At 35.2% G+C, this 27,261-nt stretch overlaps 1 protein-coding gene across 1 annotated transcript in view; it reads left to right on the top strand.

Moving 5' to 3' along the window:
- The window catches only part of ADGRV1 (adhesion G protein-coupled receptor V1), a 565,763-nt gene that overhangs the window by 55,680 nt on the left and 482,822 nt on the right, over positions 1 to 27,261 (top strand). Inside the window, exons 10-18 of the mRNA XM_060009164.1 lie at positions 3,385 to 3,561; positions 5,769 to 5,992; positions 10,640 to 10,766; positions 11,756 to 11,941; positions 12,697 to 12,877; positions 13,599 to 13,762; positions 15,074 to 15,197; positions 16,228 to 16,494; positions 26,657 to 26,783. Coding sequence (XP_059865147.1) covers positions 3,385 to 3,561; positions 5,769 to 5,992; positions 10,640 to 10,766; positions 11,756 to 11,941; positions 12,697 to 12,877; positions 13,599 to 13,762; positions 15,074 to 15,197; positions 16,228 to 16,494; positions 26,657 to 26,783 — 1,577 coding nt within the window. The remainder of the gene's footprint in view (positions 1 to 3,384; positions 3,562 to 5,768; positions 5,993 to 10,639; positions 10,767 to 11,755; positions 11,942 to 12,696; positions 12,878 to 13,598; positions 13,763 to 15,073; positions 15,198 to 16,227; positions 16,495 to 26,656; positions 26,784 to 27,261) is intronic.

The following is a 27,261-nucleotide window of genomic DNA, read 5'->3' as shown; positions in this document are numbered from 1 at the left end:
TGATGTCTTTGCTTTTTGTCCTCACATGGTGGAGAGAGAGAGAGAGGATGCAAGCTCTTTGGTGTCTCTCCTTATAAGGGCATTGATCTATCATGAGAGATCTACCCTCCTGACCTGATCACCTCTCAAAGGTCCCATCTCCAAATACCATCAAATTGGGCATTAGGGTTTCAACATATGAATTCTGGGTCTGGGGATACAAACATTCAATTCATAGCATATATGTTTAAGGCTTTTGTCCCTAGAACCTCAGTATTCAGTTCTCCCTCTGTCTCCTATCCTGCATAGGTCAAAACTCATATAAGAAACAAATTATTAAAACAAGTGAAATGAAGCAAAGGTTTCACACAGTTGCTTTTGCTTTCATGGAGGCCTGGGCATCCTGGAATTCCTGTAGTAGTTGCAGTGACATGACATGAGTTTGAGAACTGATGATGCAGAAGGATTGATTTTGAGTTGTAGAGAACTTTTCTGTTTTACATTTCTGATATCTCTTTTTACTCTGCCTCAAAACCAGTTTTTACTGTGGATAGAGACCCCGTATATCTATGCCAATATTAGTAACCTTTATATTAAGCTTTCAGTCTCTTGAAAATATCCAGTATCTCTATCCAAGTCGCTGCAGAGAATCCTTTTGTAAACAAAACTTTATTAAGAACCTTCAATCGGTCAGATATTATTCTAACTATTTTATTTCAGCATTCTATATGAATATGACAGAATTTATTTTAGACAACACTTGAAAAGAAAGGAAAAGCTTGAAGAAGCATGTAATATCTGAATTTTGGTGATCCCAGGTTAGCAATCTGTTTGCACCACTAATTCCAGACTCAATTTTTTATCTATCTCTGTATTCAGTTGAAAAACAAAGGTCTTACAGTGCAGACAGTCAATTTAATGCTTTAGGACAAAAGGTCATTATTAGTCACTGACACAATTCCTTAAAGTTCAAAACAGCTGTAGGTTCTGGAAGGCTAGTTGGAATTAGAAGGTTGTGTAGTTTGTATAGTACGTAATGGATGAGCAACTCAAGAATAGGAGGCATCAGACTCTGCATGGAAAGCTGAATGAGGCTGAAGAAAGGAGAATCTGAGACATGAGCTCCTCATTCTTCAGTAAGCCTCTCAGCTAAAATACGTTAGTCTGGGATACCGTTTTTGGCAGGCATGGGGTTACTAATGTGCTGTCTCAGTTGCAAACTGTCTGGAAGCAAAGAACGACTCTTTATGAATGGAGTAGTTTGATTTAGCAGATGCTTAAGGAACCCAGACAAAAAGGCTTAGAGACTAGGAAATAAGCCATGGGAAATTAGCATTTTTCTTTTGATCAGTTCATTCCGTAGCCTTCTATATCTTCTTTATCTATATTTTCCAAAAATACTATATTTAGAATTAATTCTGTAACTGTTTTGATAAATGTAAGTAGAATATGAATTTTCTTCCTTTCTTTTTGAAAAGTTTTGAAGTAAAAATAAATCATTATTTTACTTGATATGTTCAACAGTATTATCAGTTTAACTCTTTGTGAATGCATGAGAATGAGAGTGTTCATTCACAAACACGTGCTAACTCACACAAGACCAGTGTATTTTAAAAAGTCTTCACCTCCATCCAATGCACACTTTATATTTATATGCCATTCAAATATATATTTTTAGTTTCTTGTGCTATTTTTAAAGATAACTACATATATATGGGTATGTATATTCTTTTTCTCTAGAAGGAATGACAGTTATACTTACGTGGTTTTAACTATGTATCTTTATGTTTCATTTATTTTATAAAGTAAATGCAGTATCCTAAAGAACCGCATGTTATATTTTACTTGACTTAGTCCACATACCAGTATTTAGCAAAATTGGTCAGTCTGATTTCTTTTTTTTTCTTTTACCTGAGTGACTATTTACCAGTCATGGAATTTTTGATATTCTTCTCCTGTATATTATTTTCAAAGCAAAGTGTGTTACATTTAAAAAGGCATTCACTTTTACCCTTAAAATATGTATTGTTCATCACAAAATGTGAGCGTATGTGCAGGATCAGTACAGTCCTTGTCCACAGGTGTCCACAATATCAACTTAAATCACCAGTCTCTACAGGTGGTTACTTAGTATCATTGTTTCCACATTACAAAGCCTAACAGAGGGCTCTGAAGAGTGGGCAATCCATAATGCCCTGTTAAGTTCACAGTTGCTTTTTAACTTAAAATCTCTATGCTTTTTGCAGTCCTGTAATGATTGTCTATGCCTATACTCATGTGAACACTGTGAGGATTGATAAGTTGGATTTTGAAAAGTTAGAATATTAAGATGTTGAAAGTTTTGATATATCAGGATTCTTATAGAGCTCATTTTGTCTTGTAGGGATAAATCAACAAGTCTATTGTGTAGCTGCTGTACTTAATGTCATGTTGCAGGAAAATACTGAGAAAGACACAGACACACAAGAGGTTTATAGTCCTGTTGGGAAGTAAAAGTCTAGAACACACAAAATGCTGATAAGCAAGCAATATGTGAAGTTTAATGTTAATTTCCACGTTTAGTGAGTGTAGCAGTAGAAGTTCAGGAAGAGGTAGAAGAAAGAGGGCTGGAGAATCCAAGGAAATCTTCATGGGAGAGAGGGATATTTAACTAGTCTTTAAGAGCGAGTACATTTTGACTTGTGAGATGATGGAAGGAGGCCATTCTACATGAGGAGAAACTGTGAAAGTTACTCTGAAGGTCATGTTCATTAATCACAGGGACATTATATGTTATACATGTGTCACATTTCTTTAAACATAAAGACATATTAAGTCACATTTGGAGTTCTGAATGGTCTTCTGATCGTGAATTTTCTCTGGCAGAGAAGGGGAGTGGGTGATTTGATTGGAGGTGTGGGTCAGTGGAAGAGAGGAGGGAAATGTGGGCAACTCGCCAATATTTGGCTTTACATCAAGGTAGTTGGGTATAGGCAACAAGGAGGAAAAGCGGATGGTGATATTGGTGAAAATAGTGGTTAGAGGACATGGAGCAGAGATAGTGATTTCTCTTTGGCACGTTCTATCTGCAAGGTGTCTCTGTGATGTTTATGTCATATTCAGTGGCAGTTGGTTATAAAGATTTGGAACTTGAAGGAGAGATCCAGAGGTTATTATGGAGAGGGTATGGAATTATAAGATAAAGGTCTTAGGAAGAACCCTGGGGAATAATAATAATTGAGGATCAGAAAGAGCTCAAGAAGCCAGTGTGGGAGGTTGAATCAGATGGTGAATGAAGAAGGAAGTTGCCAAGTTATTGGTGGCCTTACCCATGCTTATTTTGTTTTCCCATGCAATTAAGACTTTAACATTTTTCTTAAAAATGTCTTTTCTTTCCATTTTTATGGGTTTTTTTGTTTATTATAGTTGGAAGATCTGGAGTTGGTGAATATAGTTCCCCCAATCCCACCCATAAGTCCTAGATTTGGAAAAATCCGAAATATTTCTTTAGTGGTTACTCCAGACATTGCAAATGGAGAAATTGGCTTTATTAGCAATCTTCCAATAATTTTGCATGAACCAGAAGATTTTGCTGCTGAAGTGGTAAGTAGGCTTTTTCTTATTGATGGGGCCTAATGAGTTTGAGATAATGTAAAGACACTTTTTTTGAGGGGGAGGTCGGGTTAGTTTATAGAGTTAACAGATCTTGAAAAGCTTCACCATTTACAGCAAGCCTTCAATATGTAATTTGACATAAGTAACTGATGAATGTGTGATTTTCATCATCTTTTGCCATATTCGATAGAATAAAATTAGAATTAATTGCTCACAGCAAAAGTAGGATATTTTGATGACGCTGCGTTCAGCTAGTGGTATGACATTTGGTAGAGTAATAACCAAACACAATTTTTTTTTATTGGCCAAGTCATATGTACCACAGGAATCCTTGACCTCTTCTATTTCTGAGCACTCCTCATGCTTGCCTTGGGCAGGATTCAGGTGACGTCCTATACTTGGTGGTGGAGGTGATGGTGGTAAAGTAGTGGATGCCAAATCTTCGGAATTTTATATATATATATATATATATATATATATGTGTGTGTATATATATATACATATATAAAATTTTATTTACATATATATGTAAATTTCTGGATACACACACACGGACACACACAAACATGCTCACATATACAGCACGTCTCCCTGCCTCCCCCCACCCTGGTTGAATTTTCCTGCCATCTATATAGGGACCACACTTGTTTTTGACCTTACCATTCCCTGAGCCACAGTCTGTCCCTAAAACCCTCTCCAAGTCTCTTACACTTAGATTTGGTTTAAACTGGGTTGCAGTTGAGATCAGGAATGTGGAGAGTTGTTTTTGTTATCAAAGCCTCATGTCAAAATATGGTGACCACAACTTCCTTTGTTTGTATATTTGATTCTGTGAATTGGCAGAGAAGCTCTATTTTTCAAGATGGTTTTGACTTTTTATATTTTCATAATATTTTAATATTTTTCTTCTAAAAACCAAAAAGTATTCAGTTTTTTCTGAAAGAATGGGTTGTTTTTATTCATTTATCTTACAAAGCTGTACATTTACCATTTCATATTTTTCCCTAGAGGGAAATTAGTTTCTAGGGAAAGTTTTGGGCTCTGTGAAACCTGCATTCTTCCCATCCTGGGAAACAGCAGAAAGAGTGAGGATTTCCCTTTGTTCTCTTTGTCCCCATCTACAGCCTGGCCACGCCCACCCTCTTGGGGTGATTTAAGGGCCCAGTTCTTTCTTACTTTTTTTTGTCTTTTCTAAGAATCTTACTTTGCTTGCTAGTCTACAGACTTGACCGTTGCTAGCCAAATTAGAAGAATGGTTAGTGAGGAAATATCTTCCATGTTTTTCAAGACAGCCTATGTTCAAGGGCAAAGAGCAGAGGATACCTTTTTTAGCCACTTAAAAAGAATAGCATTATATACTATTAAATATTTGTTTACATTCTTTGTTTGAAAAAAACTTCATTATGATCTTCAATGATCCTTTTCTTATACATATTTAAAGTGTGCTGCACTTAAATAAAACTACCGAATACAATTTGTTTCAGAATTATTATAATAGTTTACATTTATTTAGCTCATGCTATGGAGAGACACTTTAATCTTCACCAGGAACTTGCAAAATAGGGAACCACTAGCTTCATTTCACATGTGGAAATTGAGGTCAGAGAGGTTAAGTAACTTGCCCAGGGTAACCCAGAGCCATGATTTGAGCATCTGATTTTGTTTCTGCTGCATTTGTTGTGTTGGTTAGAAACATTTCTTATTTGTATTATTATTTTCTTATTTTGCCCCTTTTCACGTTAGGATGCATTTGACATAACTGTGTACTTCCCAGATTTAGTCACAAAAGCTTATTTTTCAGTTCGTACTGTGATATTAAATTAATTCTTTTTTTCAGAGAACCTCTGATGGAAATTTATTCTTTAGCCATTGTTCTGTGTTTTTCATGGTTCTTTGGCTTTTAAAATGAAGTCTTTTTGTTAAGACAAATCCCAGGTTAGGCGGGTTTTTGGGTGGGGGAAATTTAATAGAGAAGTTTGATTAGCAAAAACTAATATAAAATAGTCAAATCTGAAATTATCATCATACTTAAAGAAAGCTTGTTCAGTTGTGCTTTTAATATCATTTTAATTGTTCACTTCTCTATGCACAATACCTAAACATATTCATATAACAAGTGTATGCACTAACTGAAAAATTTATGTAATTTGTGAGCATGTATTTCAGAAGAACTTGTTCTGTTTTCTTTTTATAAGGTATGCATTCCCTTACATCGGGATGGAACTGATGGCCAGGCTACTGTCTATTGGAGTTTGAAGCCCTCTGGCTTTAATTCAAAAGCAGTGACCCTGGATGATATAGGACCCTTTAATGGCTCTGTTGTGTTTTTATCTGGGCAAAGTGACACAACAATCAACATTACTGTCAAAGCTGATGACATACCGGAAATGAATGAGACGGTAACACTTTCTCTAGACAGGTAATAACCCATTTAGGTAATGTTTAGTGACATTTATATGTTCACGTTCTCTGAAATAATTTTGTTTCTTGTTTTAATTCTCTTCTTCACATAAAGTAAAAAGAAAAAACTAACTAGATAATGTCATGCTGACCTTCTTCTGACTTTTCTGATGTTTGTTGATGGCTTTTGGTTAGACTGTTACAACATAGTGAACTCTTACCCTGCTATTTATCATGAAGAAACATTACATAGAGAATTTATAGAAGGTATTAGATACATCTTAATCATAGCTAATATGTTGCTATGTTCAAAAAATAGGCAGCAGCAAACCCAAAATGTTAGGTTAGGCAAACATCTCTGCTGGCTTCATTTTCATCAGGGAAGAGGATTAGAGCTTGTTTCAGTGAGTAAAAAGGAAGTGTTAATCTTCATATAATGAAATTCTCTTTTTTACATGGAATTTAACATTAAATAATACTAATTTTCCAGAGAATAAAAAATAATACAAATTTAAGGGGTATTTTTAAGTAATAATAAGGATTTAGTTAACATTTCTCAGTAAGTAATTTATATCAAGAAAATATCACAATCTCTCAAAGAGAAATTTTTTTCAGCGATTCAGAAAATTCCAAAAATAAAAAACTACTGTGCATAATTGATGTTAATTAAAAAAATTGAAACCAAGCTTATCTACTACAGGTCTCTATATTAAAGTTGATACATATTAGAGAAGGTTAATATGTGACTTGAGGGCTTTGCAAAATTTTTATTTTAGAAACAATAAAATTCATAGATGAATCAATACCTGTTATTTTATACTGTTTTAATGAGGACTGAAGTAGTAATAATTATTTTATGTAACCCCTGGTCCTCTCCAAATTTTACTCTCAGTCTGTTGTAGGTTTTTCTATGTTGGTGTATTGTATAAACACATTTTATAAACCTTATGAGTAGTTGTTTTTATTTTTATGTGGAAGAAAAATTCAGAATATAGGGAACAAATCTGTTGAATGTCTGCTGTTCATTTTGTGTGCTTTCAGTACCACATTGTGTTTTCTTCCTTTTTCTTAACATAAAAATTAAAACAAAACAAAATAGGCAAACAAACCAAAAAAAGCAAAAACCAAATACAACACACACACACACACAAACACACATGCACAGTCTAAATGACTTATGGTTTTAATATATATTTTCCATTAAATCTTAAGGAAAGATATTTCATATGATGAAAAAATTGGTGAAATGTAAACTGAAAATTATTAGTTTTTAACTTGTGTGCTTTTTTTCCTTAAGTTAGATTTGAGTACTTATTAAATCAGTGGACAGTCTTAAAAACAAACTAAAGAAAAATGAACAGCAATTATAAACCAAAGAGGTAGCAATCTATAGGAACTTTGTTAGCTAAGCTGCAAGTTTCTGCTCTGAACTAAATGTCTAAAGAATGATTTAAATTATACCTCTGCAAGTTCATAAGTGACTATTCTTCATATTCTTTCAAAATAGTCATTTTCAACCTTATCATGTAAGTCTTCGAAATTAACTAAATATAATTTTAAAGTATTTTCTCTCTCTTTCGTCTGGGTTAAGGCAGTACACAAGAAAGTATAAACCATGGGGCAGAGAATTTCAGAAATTAATGGTTCCTCTCTTTTCAAGCAGAAGAAATTAGTTCAAATTTATACTAAAATGTTTTAATGCAATTAGTAACTAGTGCATACTTGTATTATCTCAGTTGTGCATGAACAAATTACAATTCAGTGTTCTAAGACATTTAATTAAATAAATGTGACAATCTCCTATTTTATCAAAATCTCCGTCTCAATTTTGCAAATTTTTAACAAAACTAAAATGAAAGAATGAATGAATGCTACTGTGATTACAGTAAGTTACAATAAAATATTGCAACAAAAAATAATTAACATTTTACTGTGATACCATTTACGATTTTCTTTTAATGTCAAATTCAAATGAAAATTCTCTATATTTCAATTAAATAGAGATAAAAGTTACCCTGGTACTGAGTGATTTATGATGCTTCTAATACCATGCTAATTAAAAATATTTTGTTGTTTAGTTCTCACCAAATCAGAAACAATATTATTATGCCAATTTATTTCAGAAAAAATTGTAATATATGTAGTATACAACTCCTTATTTATAGTGTTATTTGACTTGAAAAATGAAGCACTAGGACTCTACATTCTGACATGTTTCTCAAGGCTGTTTAAAAATACAGCACATTGGGAATTTGGCAAAGTGTTTAGATTTCCTGATATGAAGTTATATTTAAGTAATATTTGTCATAATTAAAAGATACAGCGATATCTTTTGGCTTCTTGAGTATATTCCTGTGCAAATGATGAAAGATATGTTTTTCTCTGCTGATAGAGTTTTTATATTTTCAAAGAATAACTGGCGTTAGATCTGAGGATGTGGGATTTTATTTTTTTGAAACCTAATTAAAGCTACTAAGTAATTAAAAGTCGGGCTGAATGAAATTTGCTCAGCTGCCGTGGTTTTGTGAGCGTGCACAGTGCTTGGCAGCCTCCAGCGCCTTGGAGCAGGCCTGGAAAGGAATGTCTTCAATGAGTCTTGACGTGCTGGCTGGTCATGGGGTCATCTTGCCTAAGTGGGAACTGCCGAACCTTTTGCTAGCATTTGTGAATAGCAAAGAACCCAGTGTGCAGAGTTCCCTTAAAGTGAATATGACTAGCTTGTGCGGGGGGAGGGAAAAAAGAGAGCTTTCTTTAGCTTTATTTTTACCCTGCCATTCACATTTCTAACAGTATTGGTGAGATTTTGGCAAATAGTGTCTCTGTCTTACCCGCCCCCCCACGCCTCCCCTTCTTTCTGTGTTGACAGGGTAGAAACCGAAAGGTTTGTCGTGTATTTTGGGTAAGTGTGCTAAAGAATGTCTTGTTTTTGGTGATTCAACATTTTGCTTTGCAAGTCAGTGTTTCGGACAAGGCTGCTGTTCTGCATGACCACCAGTCTTGAGAGAGTTTGCTTGTCCACCTGCCTGTGCATGCTTTGTGTGTCCTTTCATCTTCTAATGATAAGCTTATATGAAGAGTTTTTTTTTTTGTATTAAGAGTTTTAAATTATGAATGCATTTAAGATATCTGATAAAATTTTTGAGAATTTATGTAATTTCATGTTTTGAAGAACTTAAAAATTTTAACTTTCCTTATAGTGTACATATAACCAAGAGAACAATTAGTGTCCTTTGCTTGTGAGATTCTTATTTAACATCTTTTATGAATCTTGTGGTTTAACAAAGAATTCAGAAGCAGGGCACTCATCTCTTCCATTGGTTTTTGAGTGCATCTAAGCAATTTCTTGCCTACATTCTCTGAGTTGTCGTATAAAGAACTTTTCAAAATTTTGCCTTTTTCCAAAAGGGTAGCACATTAAAAATAAATTCATTTGTTTAATGCTCAGAATGGATTTTTATATTTCACATTCTGATCGTGTTTTTTTTGTCTCTTAGCTTATATAGACATAGGAAATTTTAATTGATTAAAATATCAATGTAAATGAAATATGGACAAATTTGCAATGAAAATCATATGACTGCATTAATAATCCAAAAAGGATAACTATCTTATTATTTGGATTATATCTTCTGTGGCTACTAGTATGCTAGGTATTGGCTGTCAGATTTCCAAAAGCTGGGGAAAGATGTTAATTCAGATTCTCTATTACACAGGAAGTGTGCTGTCCTTTTTATATATTAATTGTGACTGCATTGTAATTTTGAGGTCTGATCAGCAGTACGTTTTGATTCAATAGAAAGTGACATTTGGAAAGGTTTAGAGCAGCTTGCAGGATTGAGAATTCTCAGAGTATGCTGGCTTTTAAACCCTCAGAGCGTTACAGTCCTAGTCCCTTTGATCATTCTAATTATAGGCTGAACATAAAAACCAGAAATAAAAAACATCTTGTTTTAATATGTTCTTCTGAGATTTGTATAGGAATTGCTATAGCATGTCACGTATCTCAGATCTATTCTATTCCATTTTTTTTCATGTATGTCACGCATTTTCTTTTGTAATAAAACAAAAGAAAATGCGTGAGGTTAAAATCAAGGTGAATAGAATCATATTAAAGGTCACAAAGTATCTCTAAAATCTAATCACAATTTTATTTTTGGTGTGTCTTGCTTTAGTCCAAGCAGTTAACCAACTTGTATTCAGTTAGTATAATCTTACGTAATGAGTTTTTTTTTAAAGAAATTAATGTGTATGTAAAGTTAAAACAATTTTATTTAAATTATTTTTAAACTACATGTTACAAATTAACTTTTGCTAAAACTGGAAACAAATTTGTGAATTTGATACTACTTTATAAAATATATTTAAACCTTTGATTAATGTATTTTTAAGGTACACATGCAGTGTTTGGTTTCAGTCAAATATGAAAGAACCAATGAATTCAGAAATAGAAGTTCTCCCATAAATGTTATCAGTAAAACTGTTTTGATCTGAAGTGATTTTAATATACTTAAATTCAACTTAAATTTTACCTCCTAATAACCTTCATATTCATTATCTGAAGTGTTGTAAATATTTTAAATAAGACTTCAAAATTCAGAAGTAAGACTATAGGTAGTCTGTAAGACTTAGAAAGCCTGTAAAACTTTTTCCCCTCTGACTTCCCCAGGGTCAATGTGGAAAACCAAGTGCTGAAATCTGGATATACAAGCCGTGACCTAATTATTCTGGAAAATGATGATCCTGGGGGAATTTTTGAATTTTCTCCTGCTTCCAGAGGACCCTATATTATACAAGTAAGTATGAAAGAAACTTCAATCTATTCTATACTCACAGCTTCAAAAGAACAATCTCGAAAGATTTAAGCTTTTGTGGACTTTTTTTTTCCTGTCCTATATATGGTACTTTACTGACAAGAACACAGTTATCATCACTATTATTGTTATAATCATATAGATAGCATATAATGAGGGCCTTCTATATTCTCTTCCCTGTTCTAAGCACTTTGTAGTCACAGCCCTTACTCTTCACAATGAGTTAAAGAGGTCTGTGCTCTATTTCACATTTTACAAACGTGAAAAAGAGACACATTGGCATTTCTAGCTGAGCCTTAGACAGACTGCTTAAAGTTGTGATGCCAAACTTATTCAGTCCAAAATTCAGGGTGTGTGATTCTTTTGTTTTTTTTTAAATACAGTTTTGAAAGGTTACTTTCCATTTACAGTTAGTACAAAATATTGGCTGTATTCCCCATGCTGTACTATATATCCTTGAGCCTGTCTTACACCCAATAGTTTGTACCTCCTCTCCCCCACCTCTCTGTTGCCCCCCCACCCACTGGTAACCATTAGTTTGTTCCTGTATCTGAATCTGCTTATTTTTTTGTTATATTCACTAGTTTGTTGTACTTTTTAGATTCCACGTATAAGTGATAACATACAGTGTTTGTCTTTCTCTGTCTGACTTATTTCATTCAGCATAATGCCCTCCAAGTCATCCATGTTGCTTCAAATGGCAAAATTTCGTTCTTTTTAATGGCTGAGTAGTATTCCATTGTGTGTGTGTGTGTGTGTGTGTGTGTGTATATATGTGTGTATATATATGTGTGTGTGTATATGTGTGTGTATATATATATATATATATATATATATATACATACATACCACATCTTTATCCATTCACCTGTTGATGAACACTTAGGTTGCTTTCATATCTTGGCAATTATAAATAATGCTGTGAACATTGGGGTGCATGTATCTTTTTGAATTTTGTGGATTTTTTTAAGGAAGGAGAATCTGTAGAGCTCCACATCATCCGTTCCAGGGGAGCTCTTGTTAAGCAGTTTCTACACTACCGAATAGAGCCAAGAGATAGCAATGAATTTTATGGGAACACAGGGGTACTGGAATTTAAACCTGGGGAAAGGGAGATCGTAATCACCTTGCTATCAAGATTGGATGGAATACCAGAGGTATGGGATTTTATTTTTTCCGTGTGCTTTTGTGGAAAGTTGATAGTATCTTGTATATTATGAATATAAATATTTTGAACACTGGCAAGGAGATACAGGAAAGGAAGTGGGCAAGAAAGGATTGAGAAGTGCTTATGTTTGGAAAATAAAAAAAAACAAGCTTAAGAAACAAAGTAAGACTTATTCCAATTTGAATTGTCCATGTTTGTTGTACGTAAAGCAGTACCAAACAATCTGAAACGTTCAGTGTGTAATCAGTTTTCATCTCCTTTTAGGTTTATATATGTTAAACCTTATTTTATGTAATCTGTATTGACTGAACTTTCAGTGATACAGTTTTGAACTGAAGAAATTTTTCTGTAAAATTACTCTTTTAAAGGAAATAAATTTTAGTTGTATATTAAGGGAATCAGATATTGTTCCATTATGTTTACATACCATTGCATATGTAGCTTTTACATTAATTTTATTTACTCTTATTATTTTAAATGACTAGATCATCTGTGATAAGGTTAAGTCTTCTTACAATTTTAATATAGTATCATGGTTTATCTTTTCCCTTTTTGAATAATGTATACTTATATCTGATGTCTCTATTAATTGATGGAAGGATGTTAAAAATTAAAAAAAAAAATCAGCTTTGTTTTTTCAGTGAGTGGCATGTTTGTGAAAAGCTGATTCTTGAATATATATATTTTAATTTCCTCTGAAAATTTCAACTTTATATTTTTCCTAATTTAACATGTTCATTTTAGTTGGATGAACATTATTGGGTGGTCCTCAGCAGCCATGGTGAACGGAAAAGCAAGTTGGGAAGCGCTACAGTTGTCAACATAACGATTCTAAAAAATGATGATCCTCATGGGATTATAGAATTTGTTTCTGATGATCTAATTGTTACGATAAATGAAAGTAAAGGAGACGATACCTATAGTGGTAATTTATTCTACTTTTTATTTTCTATTACTGTTTACTAAAGAAGAAATTAGTCATGTGTTTAGTTTATTTTTTTAGTAAATAGTTATTTTTAGTTGTCCAACTGCTGAGAAATTACATGTAGTACAGAAATTGGTGTTTTAGAAAATCATATTTAAGATTGCTAGTTTTATTTCTTACATAGTATTGTGATGATGACTTCAGTTATATTTTGATTTCAGTTAACCATATGTGGTAGAACTCAAACACTCAAAAGAATGAGTTGAGTCAAATAGGAAAAGCTTTAGGAGTTACTGCTAGGGAACTATTGCAGTGGCACAAAATGAGATGTATTGATAGGTTATTTTTAGAGCTGTGTCTCTCTGGGTAAGAAAATCACTTTTGAGTATGCAGCTTCCTCTAGCTGCCCTTAACAAATATCCTTATAGGACTTTGTGATAGGTGTACCTAATTAGTCACCATTCTGCTCCTTTTGCTGAATGACTTTTAAAATCGCAAACTGTGATAGAAAAGATCAAGTCCATTTATTTTATCAATTGTATACCTACAGAGGGAAGACTAGGTTAATTTATATATATACCTTGAGGCTGGGCTAAGGAAATAATTGGTTTTTATTAAAAAGAGGGCTTATTTTTACTTTTATTTGAACAATTTCTTCACTCATCATTTTAAAATTGTTTAATATATGCTCATATATGTTATACCCATTTGTATTTCACAGCTGTTTATGGTGTAATAAGAAATCGAGGCAACTTTGGTGACGTTAATGTATCATGGGTGGTTAGTCCAGACTTTACGCAAGATGTATTTCCTGTCCAAGGGACTATTTTCTTTGGAGATCAGGAATTTTCAAAAAATATCACCATTTACTCCCTTCCAGATGAGGTAAATGTTACACAAATAACTCTCTTTTTTTTGTTTAATAATTATTTTTTAAAATAATTAAACATCTGGTAATTTACTCTGTCATGAGAGTATGTGATAAAGCAGCAGTCCCCAACCTTTTTGGCACCAGGGACCGGTTTTGTGGAAGACAATTTTTCCCCTGATGGGGGTGGGGGTGGGCAGGGGGCGGGGGATGGTTCAGACGGTAATGTGAGCGATGGGGAGCGAGCGGCCGATGAAGCTTCACTTGCTCACCTGCCGCTCACCTCCTGCTGTGTGGCCCAGTTCCTAACAGGCTGCCGCGGCCCGGGGGTTGGGGACCCCTGTAAAGAACTCATGTGTGATAATGTTTGACTATAAGCCAAAATAGAAATATTATTTTTGGTTTCCCTGAAGGCATTTTTAACTCTTAGAACTGATAGTCGCTGGTGACACTGCGTACGTGCCAAATATCAGGGATTCATACTTGTGAGAGAGGTTAAGCACTTGGTTTGTACTTAAGCCCTTTGAGGATGAGGTCACCATCTACCAGGTATCCTATGATGCACTCTCAGAATCAGGACATTGGACCAGATGGATGGTGGATTCAGGATAATGCAGAGAAAGAAGTTAGTAACAATGGGGTGGACCTTTCTGAGGGACACTGTGCTTCGAATAGGTATGGAAACCTGTCTCCTTTCCTTCACACTTGTGCCTTGAGAGACAAAATTCCAACACTGTTCCATTTTAGGGTCTGGAGACCGGCTTACATGGATGAGAAAGAGAAACAGTGTCCATCTGGGGAGCCATATAGGCTCAGAGATGTGGGGAGTCTCATCTTGTTAGGACAGGAGAATGAGGTCTTTGTGATGTACTTCGGTGAAACTTAAGTAAGGTTTGTAAGGGGCCTTTGAGAGCTAGCTGAGCTTTTGTTATGATTATGAATTCTGTTCTAAGTGTGTCATAAAGTTATTTTTCTGTTCCATTGTTTTTCCTTAAAAACAATATATATCCTATTTTCTTATAGAAATAACTTAAGCTATGTAGTATTTCTGTTTTTAACTTACGTAAGGCATAATATCTCTATTTCCATTAAATTTTATAGTGAGTCAAAATAAAGTGACTGTTTGGATGAATGTACATTAAAATTTTGGGGGGTTCTGAGGCCTACTTGAATAATTTAGAGTGGTTCTGCCTCAGAAGTAGAAACAAACATTAGTACCGTTATTAATAACGCTCTTTTTTAAAAAAGATAAAAATAATTTAGGAATATGTAGTGGAATTATTTATACAAATCACCTGACTAAAAGCATGTGTAACATTTTCCAAAAGATTCCAGAGGAAATGGAGGAATTTACCATTATCCTACTTAATGCCACTGGAGGAGCTAAAATAGGAAATAAAACTACTGCAACTCTGAGGATTAGAAGAAATGATGACCCCATTTATTTTGCAGGTGGTATTGCTTTCTTATTTGAGTGAGTTCACATCTTTCTTGAACAGTATAAAAATACTTTTTTTCAATAATTGTTTTAAGTGAACATTTTCAATAAAGCACAATTGTTGCTTGTTTAAATAGGATTTCATAATTTGTTTGGATGATCATTATTCAATTTCTTTGACATTTTAACAAATACTTTTAAGGATCTTCTGAAGGAAAAAGAAAATAAAATAACTACTATTTTATTAGCTTTGTTCTCCTCCCACTTTTAAATTCCAAGGTATTTTCTTTCCATTGTGCAAAAATGAACACTCTTCCACATAACCTCTTCCAGTACACAGTGTAGCCAGTTCAGGGTCTGCATATTGTACTTGATGAATGGTTACTTACTATAATTACTATTACTTAAGGGACATGTAAGTTAACATATAAATTAAGGTCTCCCCATTTTTGCCACTTTAATGCTTTCTTTAGAACTGTCTTTTCCACCTGAGATATCTTTTAGTTTTATTTGGTATCTAATCTATTGGTATCTAATTCTTTCTTAAATCATTTTTGCAAGATGTTCAATTTACAACTGTAGGGCTCTTAAACCTCTTGAGTATTATTGATTTATATTTTAACCTTCAGTTAACATGTACTTAATGAGTTAGTCCTGTGTTCAGTCTTCTACTAACCCTGTAGAAGAAGTGGCAAAAATAAAACCTAAGATATCTGGGCCTATTGTCAAGGAACTTATGGTCTAAATTTGAAAATAAAGTGTATGAAACCGTAGTCAGAGGATTCCAGACAGTATGTAATTTACTGACAAATTGGGTGTTGAAGACAATGGATTCCATAGGAGTCAAGGCAAGAGGAAGGCCATTGACTAGAAGTAATCAGAGGAGACCTCATGTAGGCGTTGGGATCAGAGCTGAGTCTTTAAGTAAAGACACAGTGGAGTTCATTTCTTGTGGGGGGCAGGGAGAAACATATGTGATCTGAAAATATGGAGATGGAATCAGAAAAGCTCACACGTTTCTTCTTATCTTTATGAATATTTCAGAACCTCGTGTAGTGAGGGTTCGGGAAGGTGAGACTGCTGACTTTATAGTTCTCAGAAATGGATCTGTTGATGTTGCCTGCACCGTCCAATATGCTACCATGGATGGGAATGCTACCGCCAGAGAGGGGGACTTTGTTCCCATTGAAAAAGGAGAAATGCTTGTTTTTGCGGTTGGAAGTAGAGAGCAGAACATATCTGTATTCATTAATGAAGATGATATCCCAGAAACAGATGAGTTCTTTTATATAATCCTCTTTAATTCAACAGGTAAATAAATTACATTTATGGCATATCTGTTGTTTCAGTGCTTTTATGAGATGACATTAAGCATTTAACTGTCACCTGGGATTGTTCAAGAGCAAAATTGTTTATTTCATTGCTTTCTTGAGGGAAGGGCTGAGGAATATATGTGTTGAGACTTCGTGTACCTGGTATACTCTGTGTCATTATTCTTAATCTTTTTTCACAATATAGCACACATAGAAAATTATGTTATTATTATATGAGGAATAGAAATCTTTTAGCTAAAGCTACCCTAAGTCTTTTCTAGTCATCCAAGGGCTTAGGGCATCTGTAGTCTCTTCCCTCCTAGCAGGGTGCTGGGCATGGTGGTTGGGAAGCTGCATTCTGTGGGTGACTTGAGCCCAATTGGCTCTACAGCCACAATGCATGACAATTTGCAGGAGGGGAAATTCCTTCTTCTCCATGCTATAAATGAAGCAGGATGTTTTGTCCCCATTATATGGGTCCTGAGAATGTTTTGACCCCATCTTTAGTAAATTAGAGGGATTATAGCTTCTTTTGGTATTTATTTTATTCTTTTAAGAGTACATAGAGTTATTTTTTTCCTTAATCTTCTAGATTAAGAAGACATGATACTCCATCACCCCTGAATACGCGAGTGTGTTTTTTCCTATATACTAGGACATTTTCCTACATAACCACAATATAGCCATTGAAATCAGGTTAACATTAATACAATTATTGCCTCAGACCCCATTCAGATTTCTCCAGTTTTCCCAAAAATGTCCTTTCTAGCAAAAATGATCCTTTCCTAAATCATGCATTGCATTTAATTGCTGTGTCTCTTAATCTCTTCAGTCTGGAATAGAGTCTTTCCTTGACTTACATGACCTTTATAATATAGAAGATTACAGGGCAGTTGTTTTGTTGAATGTCCTTCATTTTGGTTTGTTTGATGTTCCTCATGATTAGATTCAGGCTTTGCATCCTTGGCAGGAATTTCATAGTTGTAATTCTGTGTTCCTATTATATCTCTTCTGTTGGCACATGATTTTGTTTTGTCCCTTTACTGCCATGTTTACTTTGACCACAGTTTAGGTGGTGACTGCCAGGCTTCTCTACTGTACTTTCTGTTCCTTTGTAATTAATAAATATTTTGTAGGGAGATAGTTTATGTAAATATCCTGTTACTCATCAAACTTCCAATTTTTTCATTGATATATTTATTAGTATGGACTCATGATTTATGTTTAATGCAGTGGGTTATATTTCGCTATCATTTCTTTTTTAACATCTTTATTAGAGTATAATTGCTTTACAGTGTGTTAGTTTCCGCTTTATAACAAAGGGAATCAGCTATACATATACATGTATTCCCATATCTCCTCCCTCTTGCGTCTCCCACCCACCCTCCCTATCCCACCCATCTAGGTGGTCACAAAGCACCAAGCTGACCTCCCTGTGCTATGTGGCTGCTTACCATTAGCTATCTATTTCACATTTGGTAGTGTATATATGTCCATGCCACTCTCTCACTTAGTCCCAGCTTACCCTTCCCCCTCCCCGTGTCCTCAAGTCCATTCTCTACATCTGCGTCTTTATTCCTGTCTGCCCCTAGGTTCTTCAGAACCATTTTTTTTTTTTAGATTCCATATGTATGTGTTAGCATACGGTATTTGTTTTTCTCTTTCTGAGTTACTTCACTCTGTATGACAGACTCTAGGTCCATCCACGTCACTATAAATAACTCAATTTCGTTACTTTTTATGGCTGAGTAATATTCCATTGTCTATATGTGCCATATCATCTTTATCCATACATCTGTCAATGGGCACTTAGGTTGCTTCCATGTCCTGGCTATTGTAAATAGAGGTGCAATGAACATTGTGGTACATGACTCTTTTTGAAGTATGGTTTTCTCAGGGTATATGCCCAGTAGTGGGATTGCTGAGTTGTATGATAGTTCTATTTTTAGTTTTTTAAGGAACCACCATACTGTTCTCCATAGTGGCTGTATCAGTTTATATTCCCACCAACAGTGCAAGAGGGTTCCCTTTTCTCCACACCCTCTCCAGCATTTATTGTTTGTAGATTTTTTGATGATGGCCATTCTGACTGGTATGAGGTGATACATCATTGTAGTGTTGATTTGCATTTCCGTAATGATTAGTGATGTTGAGCATCCTTTCATGTGTTTGTTGGCAATCTGTATATCTTCTTTGGAGAAATGTCTGTTTAGGTCTTCTACCCATTTTTGGATTGGGTTGTTTGTTTTTTTGATATTGAGCTGCATGAGCTGCTTGTATGTCTTGGAGATTAATCCTTTTTCAGTTGCTTCATTTGCAAATATTTTCTCCCATTCTGAGGGTTGTATTTTCGTCTTGTTTATGTTTTCCTTTGCTGTGTAAAAACTTTTAAGTTTCATTAGGTCCCATTTGTTTATTTTTGTTTTTATTTCCATTTCTCTAGGAGGTGGGTCAGAAAGGATCTTGTTGTGATTTAAGTCAGAGTGTTCTGCCTATGTTTTCCTCTAAGAGTTTGATAGTGTCTGGCTTTACACTTAGATCTTTCATCCATTTTGAGTTTATTTTTTTGTGTATGATGTTAGGGAGTGTTCTAATTTCATCCTTTTACATGTAGCTGTCCATTTTTCCCAGCACCACTTATTGAAGAGGCTGTCTTTTCTCCATTGTATATTCTTGCCTCCTTTATCAAAAATAAGGTGACCATAGGTGTGTGGGTTTATCTCTGGGCTTTCTATCCTGTTCCACTGATGTATATTTCTGTTTTTGTGCCAGTACCATACTGTCTTGATTACTGTAGCTTTGTAGTATAGTCCGAAGTCCAGGAGCCTGATTCCTCCAGCTCCGTTTTTCTTTCTCAAGATTGCTTTTGCTATTCGGGGTCTTTTGTGTTTCCATACAAATTGTAAAATTTTTTGTTCTAGTTCTGTGAAAAATGCCATTGGTAGTTTGATAGGGATTACCTTGAATCTGTAGATTGCTTTGGTAGTATATTCATTTTCACAATGTTGCTTCTTCCAATCCAAGAACATGGTATATCTCTCGATCTGTTTGTATCATCTTTAATTTCTTTTATCAGTGTCTTATAGTTTTCTGCATACAGGTCTTTTGTCTCCTTAGGTAGGTTTATTGCTAGGTATTTTATTCTTTTTGTTGCAGTAGTATATGGGAGTGTTTCCTTAATTCCTCTTTCAGACTTTTCATCATCATTAGTGTATAGGAATGCAAGAGATTTCTGTGTATTAATTTTGTATCCTGCTACTTTACCAAATTCATTGATTAGCTCTAGTAGTTTTCTGGTAGCATCTTTAGGATTCTCTATGTATATTATCATGTCGTCTGCAAACAGTGACAGCTTTACTTCTTCTTTTCTGATGTGGATTCCTTTTATTTCTTTTTCTTCTCTGATTACTGTGGTTAAAACTTCCTAAACTATGTTGAATAATAGTGGTGAGAGTGGACAACCTTGTTTTGTTCCTGATCTTAGAGGAAATGGTTTCAATGTTTCACCATTGAGAACGATGTTGGCTGTGGGTTTGTCATATATGGCCTTTATTATGTTGAGGTAAGTTCCCTATGTGCCTACTTTCTGGAGGGTTTTTATCATAAATGGGTGTTGAATTTTGTCAAAAGCTTTTTCTGCATCTATTGAGATTATCATATGGTTTTTCTCCTTCAGTTGGTTAATATGGTGTATCACATTGATTGATTTGCATATATTGAAGAATCCTTGCACTCCTGGGATAAACCCCACTTGATCATGGTGTATGATCCTTTTAATGTGCTGTTGGACTCTGTTTGCTAGTATTTTGTTGAGGATTTTTGCATCTGTGTTCATCAGTGATATTGACCTGTAATTTTCTTTCTTTGTGATATCTTTGTCTGATTTTGGTATCAGGGTGATGGTGGCCTCATAGAATGAGTTTGGGACTGTTCCTCCCTCTGCTATATTTTGTAAGAGTTTGAGAAAGATAGGTGTTAGCTCTTCTCTAAATGTTTGATAGAATTTGCCTGTGAAACCATCAGGTCCTAAGCTTTTCTTTGCTGGAAGATTTTTAATCGCAGTTTCAATTTCAGTGCTTGTGATTGGTCTCTTTATATTTTCTATTTCTTCCTGGTTCAGTTTCAGAAGATTGTGCTTTTCTAAGAATTTGTCCAGTTCTTCCAGGTTGTCCGTTTTATTGGCATAGAGTTGCTTGTAATACTGTCTCATGATTCTTTGTATTTCTGCAGTGTCAGTTGTTACTTCTCCTTTTTCATTTCTAATTCTATTAATTTGAGTCTTCTCTCTTTTTTTCTTGATGAGTCTGGCTCATGGTTTATTAATTTTGTTTATCTTCTCAAAGCATCAGCTTTTCGTTGTATTGATCTTTGCTATCATTTCCTTCATTTCTTTTTCATTTATTTCTGATCTGATCTTTATGATTTCTTTCCTTCTGCTAACTTTAGGGTTATTTTTTGTTCTTTTTTCTCTAATTGCTTTAGGTGTAAGGTTAGGTTGTTTTTTTGAGGTGTTTCTTGTTTCTTGAGGTAGGATTGTATTGGTATAAACTTCCCTATTAGAACTGCTTTTGCTGCATCCCAGAGGTTTTGGGTCATCATGTTATAATTGTCATTTGTTTCTAGGTATTTTTTTGATTTCTTCAGTGATCTCTTGGTTATTTAATACTGTATTGTTTAGCCTCCATGTGTTTGTATTTTTTACAGATTTTTTCCTATAATTGGTATCTAGTCTCATAGCATTGTGGTTGGAAAAGATACTTGATACGATTTCAATTTTCTTAAATTTAGCAAGGCTTGATTTGTGACCCAATATATGATCTATCCTGGAGTTTGTTCCATGAGCACTTGAGAAGAAAGTGTATTCTGTTGTTTTTTGGATGGAATGTCCTATAAATATCAGTTAAGTCCATCTCATTTAAAGTATCATTTAAAGCTTGTGTTTCCTTATGTATTTTCAATTTGGATGATGTGTCCATTGGTGAAGGTGGGGTGTTGAAGTCCCCTACTATGATTGTGTTACTGTCAATTTCCCCTTTTATAGCTGTTAGCATTTGCCTTATGTATTGAGGTACTCCAGTGTTGGGTTCATAAATATTTACAACTGTTATATCTTCTTCTTGGATTGATCCCTTGATCATTATGCTGTGTCCTTCTTTGTCTCTTTTTGTAATAATCTTTAAGTCTGTTTTGTCTGATATGAGAATTGCTACTCAGCTTCCTTTTGATTTCCATTTGCATGGAATATCTTTTTCCATCCCCTCACTTTCAGTCTGTATGTGTCCCTAGGTCTGAAGTCGGTCTATTGTAGACAGCATATATACGGGTCTTGTTTTTGTATCCAATCAGCCAGTCTATGTCTTTTGGTTGGAGCATTTAATCCATTTACATTTAGGGTAGTTATCGATATGTATGTTCCTATTTCCATTTTCTTAATTATTTTTGGTTTGTTATTGTAGGTGTTTTCCTTCTCTTGTGTTTCCTGCCTAGAGAAGTTCCTTTAGCATTTGTTGTAAAGCTGGTTTGGTGGTGCTGAATTCTCTTAGCTTTTGCTTGTTTGTCTGTAAAAGTTTTAATTTCTCCTTTGAATCTGAATGAGATCCTTGCTGGGAAGAGTAATCTTGGTTATAGGTTTTTCCCTTTGATCACTTTAAATATGTCCTGCCACTCCCTTCTGGCTTGCAGAGTTTCTGCTGAAAGATCAGCTGTTAACCTTATGGGGATTCCCTTGTATGTTATTTGTTGTTTTTCCCTTGGTGCTTTTAATATTTTTTCTTTGTATTTGATTTTTGATAGTTTGATTAGTATGTGTCCTAGCATGTTTCTCCTTGGATTTATCCGTATGGGACTCTCTGCACTTCCTGGAGTTGATTATTTCTTTCCCATATTAGGAAAGTTTTCAACTATAATGTCTTCAAATATTTTCTCAGTCCCTTTCTTTTTCTCTTCTTCTTCTGAGACCCCTATAATTCGAATGTTTGTGTATTTAATGTTGTCCCAGAGGCTCTGAGACTGTCCTCAGTTCTTTTCATTCTTTTTTCTTTATTCTGCTCTGCAGTAGTTATTTCCACTATTTTATCTTGCAGGTCACTTATCCATTCTTCTGCCTCAGTTATTCTGCTATTGATCCCATCTAGAGAATTTTAAATTTCATTTATTGTGTTGTTCATCATTGTGTGTTTCATCTTTAGTTCTTCTAAGTCCTTGTTAAATGTTTCTTGCATTTTGTCTATTCTATTTACAAGATTTTGGATCGTCTTTACTATCATTATTCTGAATACTTTTTCAGGTAGACTGCCTATTTCCTCTTCATTTGTTAGGTCTGGTGGGTTTTTATCTTGCTCCTTCACATGCTGTGTGTTTCTCTGTCTTCTCATTTTGCTTAACTTACTGTGTTTTGGGTCTCCTTTTCGTATGCTGCAGGTTTGTAGTTCCCGTTGTTTTTGGTGTCTGCCCCCAATGACTAAGGTTGGTTCTGTAGGTTGTGTAGGCTTCCTGGTGGAAGGGATTGGTGCCTGTTTTCTGGTAGATGAGGCTGGATCTTGTCTTTCTGGTGGGTAGGACTGCGTCCGGTGGTGTGTTTTGGGGTGTTTGTGACCTTATTATGATTTTAGGCAGCGTCTCTGCTAATGGGTGGGGTTGTGTTCCTGTCTTGTTGGTTGTTTGGCATAGGGTGTCCAGCACTGTAGCTTGCTGTTCGTCGAGTGGAGCTGGGTCTTAGCGTTGAGATGGAGCTCTTTGGGAGAGCTTTTGCCGCTTGATATTACATGGAGCCGGGAGGTCGCTGGTGGACCAGTATCCTCAATTCGGCTCTCCCACCTCAGAGGCCCAGGTCTGACACCCAGCCGGAGCACCAAGACCCTGTCAGCCACACGTCTCAGAAGAAAAGGGAGAAAAAAAAGGAAGAAAGAAAAAATAAATAAAGTTATTAAAATAAAAAAATAAAAATAATAAATAAAAAAGTTATTAAAAATAAAAAAATTTAAAAAGTAATTTAAGAAAAAAAAAAGAAAGAAGAGAGCAGCCAAACCAAAAAACAAATCCACGAGTGATAACAAGCACTAAGAACTATACTAAGAAAAAAAAAAGGACATATGGAACCCTAGGACAAATGGTAAAAGCAAAGCTACACAGACAAAATCACACAAAGAAGCATACACATACACACTCACAAAAAGAGAAAAAGGAAAAAAAAAGTACATATCTTTTGTGAAGTCTGAGGTCTTCTGCCAGCGTTCAGTAGGTGTTCTGTAGGAGTTGTTCCATATGTAGATGTATTTCTGATGTTTTTGTGGGGAAGAAGGTGATGTCCACATGATACTCCTCCACCATCTTGAAGGTGTCTCAGGAAATTTATTGCAGATGACCTCATCGTCTGAGGGGCCCACACGCCGCCAGGGTGACTACCTTCGCCTGCCGTCCAGTACCTTTCATGGTGACTGTGGCCGCCACCTCCAAGCAACTGACACTAACAACTAACTACTTGCCCTATTTCACTATCATTATTTACTTTGATGGTCACATTGTCCCAGATTTGGCCAGTGGTAGCCTGTGCAAGATGACTTCTTTGTCTTTGTGACCTGTCGCTATTATTCTGTGAGCATTTTCTTACTTCCTGAAACAGCAAGCTATTCCAGACTCATCTTATACTTTTCCTGACAAAACCCTGAAATCAGTCATTTTTTCAAGAAGCCCTGACTCCTCTTAGGGAGGAATGTTATTTATTTATTTTATTATTTTTATTTTTTGGCTGCGTTGGGTCTTTGTTGCTGCGTGGAGGCTTTCTCTAGTTGCGGTGAGCAGGGGCTACTCTTTGTTGCGGTGCAAGGGCTTCTCATTGCGGTGGCTTCTCTTGTTGCAGTGCATGGGCTCTAGGTGTGCAGGCCTTAGTAGTTGTGGCTCACGGGCTCTAGAGGAAAGGCTCAGTAGTTGTGGTGCACAGGCTCAGTAGTTGTGGCTCGCAGGCTCTAGAGCGCAGGCTCAGTAGTTGTGGTGCATGGGCTTAGTTGCTCCGCGGCATGTGGGATCTTCCCAGACCAGGGCTTGAACCCATGTACCCTGCATTGTTAGGTGGATTTTCAACCACTGCACCACCAGGGAAAGCCCAAGAATGTTATGTAGAAACCAGGACCTCTGCACTAGGTATGCTAATTATAATTGAGTTTATGGTCCTCCTAGGCCCTCTTACAGAGATAGAGAATATATGTATGTATGTATGAATTTATGTATATACACATGCACATTAACATCTGTAGTTCTGTACCCAACTGTATACATTGAAGACCATTAGTTCACCTAGGGTCTCCATTTCTATCCAATACCACAAGTTTCCTTCTCGTTTTCATATTTATCCCTTCCTCCCCTGGTAATGAGCAGTCCAACTCCGATTATCTTTAATATCAATATATTTACTTATTTGATTAATTCACCTTGTGTGTAACCACTTTCCCATTGCTTCGTTTACCTTCTTCCCACAATGAGTCTGCTTTTCTTACTGCAGTAGTATTCTAGCTTCCTGCTCTAGGCCAACCCCTTACCCTCATGTGGATGCCCTCCCACACCACTCAGACTCCAACATCGAACCCCAAGCTTTTCTCTGTTGGAGATGCCTTCCTTACCCTGCGTGAGCTCTAACCTTGTGTTGGGTCACTGTGGTATCGTATCCCTAACTCACAGCGTGCCTGCATTGTGCTCTACCTCTTAGACTGAAATATTAAGAAAGAAGAAGAGGAAAAGAAAGAGATCACTTAATTTTTGTTTGTGCTGTGTTTATCATTCTCCCTGTTCCTTTGTCTCTTTCTCTTTGTGTCTTTCTTCCTATTCCCCTTCCTCTCCATTATTTTCAATACCACCTATGACATGTTGCATAACAAATGCACATTATAGCAGAACCCTGCCAAAATTAGGCGTTCTTGTTTTTATTTGTTTTTGTTAGATTTTATGATATATTTTAAGTTATTTTATTACTCCATAATGTCAGGATTTTCTATACAGTGATTTACTGTCTGTTTTTATGTTCCTTTCCTCTTTCCATTTGCTAATCATCAAGTAAGGTTGAGTACAATTGTATATTTATATAAATTATTTTTAATGTGCTGGTTTGCCACGTATTTCTTTTTCTCTAATTTTAGTTTTAGGTGTTGTCCTCGTCTAATTTTCAAAGTTTTATTTGTATCAGTTCAGCGAACTTTGATAAATACCAATGACTGAGCATCTACCCTGCTAGGGGATGAAATTGATTGAGAAGCATTTGTACAAGGACTTAACAGTAATATTGTGTGTGTGTGTGTGCCTGAGTGTGTGTACGTGTCAGTGTGTGTGTGTATTAATATAAGGTGATAATCACTATCCCAGATTGAAAGTGCTGTAGGAACACAGTGGAGGATGCACTTAACTTGGGAATTCAAGGAAGAATTCCCGGAAGAGTTGTTGCTTGAGCTGGGTCCTGAGGAGTGAAAAGAAGTGAATAAAGGTTGGGAAGACTTTTGCTCACAGAGGGAACAGCTCCAGTAAGAGGAAAAGCTATGGACCTCAGGGGAGTGATGAGAAGAGACCTAATTTATTGGCTGTAATGGTGCTAACATACTGTGGAAACAATTGGAGTAGAAAGGAATCAAGTTCAACATCATAAAGATTGCTTTGTTCTATGTATGACCAGATCAGACTCTGCTGCCTAAAGGCTGAGATCTAAAGGGAAATAATTGGGTTGCCCAAAAGGTTCGTTCAGGTTTTTCCATAAGATGTTTTGGAAAAACCGGAATGAACTTTTTGGTCGATCCAATATTTAAGCAAGTGATTCTAATTAATATATCTTATGGGGTAATACTTTAATTTTTATGAAATGAAAGAATCTACCTCAAAATGTTGAAATTTGATAAAGCTATGTTTTTAATTTCTAATTAAACTATTGAGGTGATATCCCTATTGCAAAGAAAAATATGTATGTTTTTCAGTAAAGTAGTTCTTCTGTAATTAAACATTTCTTCAGAGACAGGTCACATTAAACTTATTTAGCCATCTCTTTCATTTATTTATGACCTTCAATGAGGAAATTCTTCCTGGAATTTGAACCTTATTTTAAACTGTTTCTTAGTTTAAAAATACAAATTTAACAATAAGTCAAGTACTTTTTTGTTATTTTGACTTTTCCATTTTTAATTTAGGTGATACAGTAGTATATCAATTTGGAATAGCTACAGTGATAATTGAAGCTAATGATGACCCAAATGGTATTTTTTCCTTGGAGCCCATAGACAAAGCAGTAGAAGAAGGAAAGACTAATTCATTTTGGTAAGTATATTTGGACAAGGCAAATTCAAAATTGGTTAAAATAAAATAAAATCTTTATGTATGCAAAAATTTGAAACATTGTTAATCTTTCAAAATTAAAAAAATGGTTAAGAATGGAATAATTTCAAAGTTGGTAGTCTGAATGAATTGTAAACTTTGTTCATGTTGTTTCCACTTGTTAAAAAAAACCCTGACACTTTAGATGGAAAGCAGAAAATACTCTCCCCACCCTCCTTTACCCCACTTCTGTTCCTCGTCAAGACTGAGAGACTTCAATTATTCAAGGTCTTCTGGAATTCTTCTTTTAAATGATATGTGACTACCCTCACCCTAGGCTTTGCTTTTGAAGAACTTTTGCCAATTCTCATCTAAATATTTTTCGATTGGATTTATCTTAGACTTTATCTTTCAGTTTGGACTTCGAAGATTATGAATTTTAAGACTGCTTCTTTTTATTATTTGAAGTTCTACTTCGTTC

Source organism: Delphinus delphis, chromosome 3, assembly GCF_949987515.2.
Source record: "Delphinus delphis chromosome 3, mDelDel1.2, whole genome shotgun sequence".
Lineage (NCBI taxonomy): Eukaryota > Metazoa > Chordata > Mammalia > Artiodactyla > Delphinidae > Delphinus > Delphinus delphis.
Note: the sequence above shows the minus strand (reverse complement) of the source record. Positions and strands in the feature narration are given on the sequence as shown.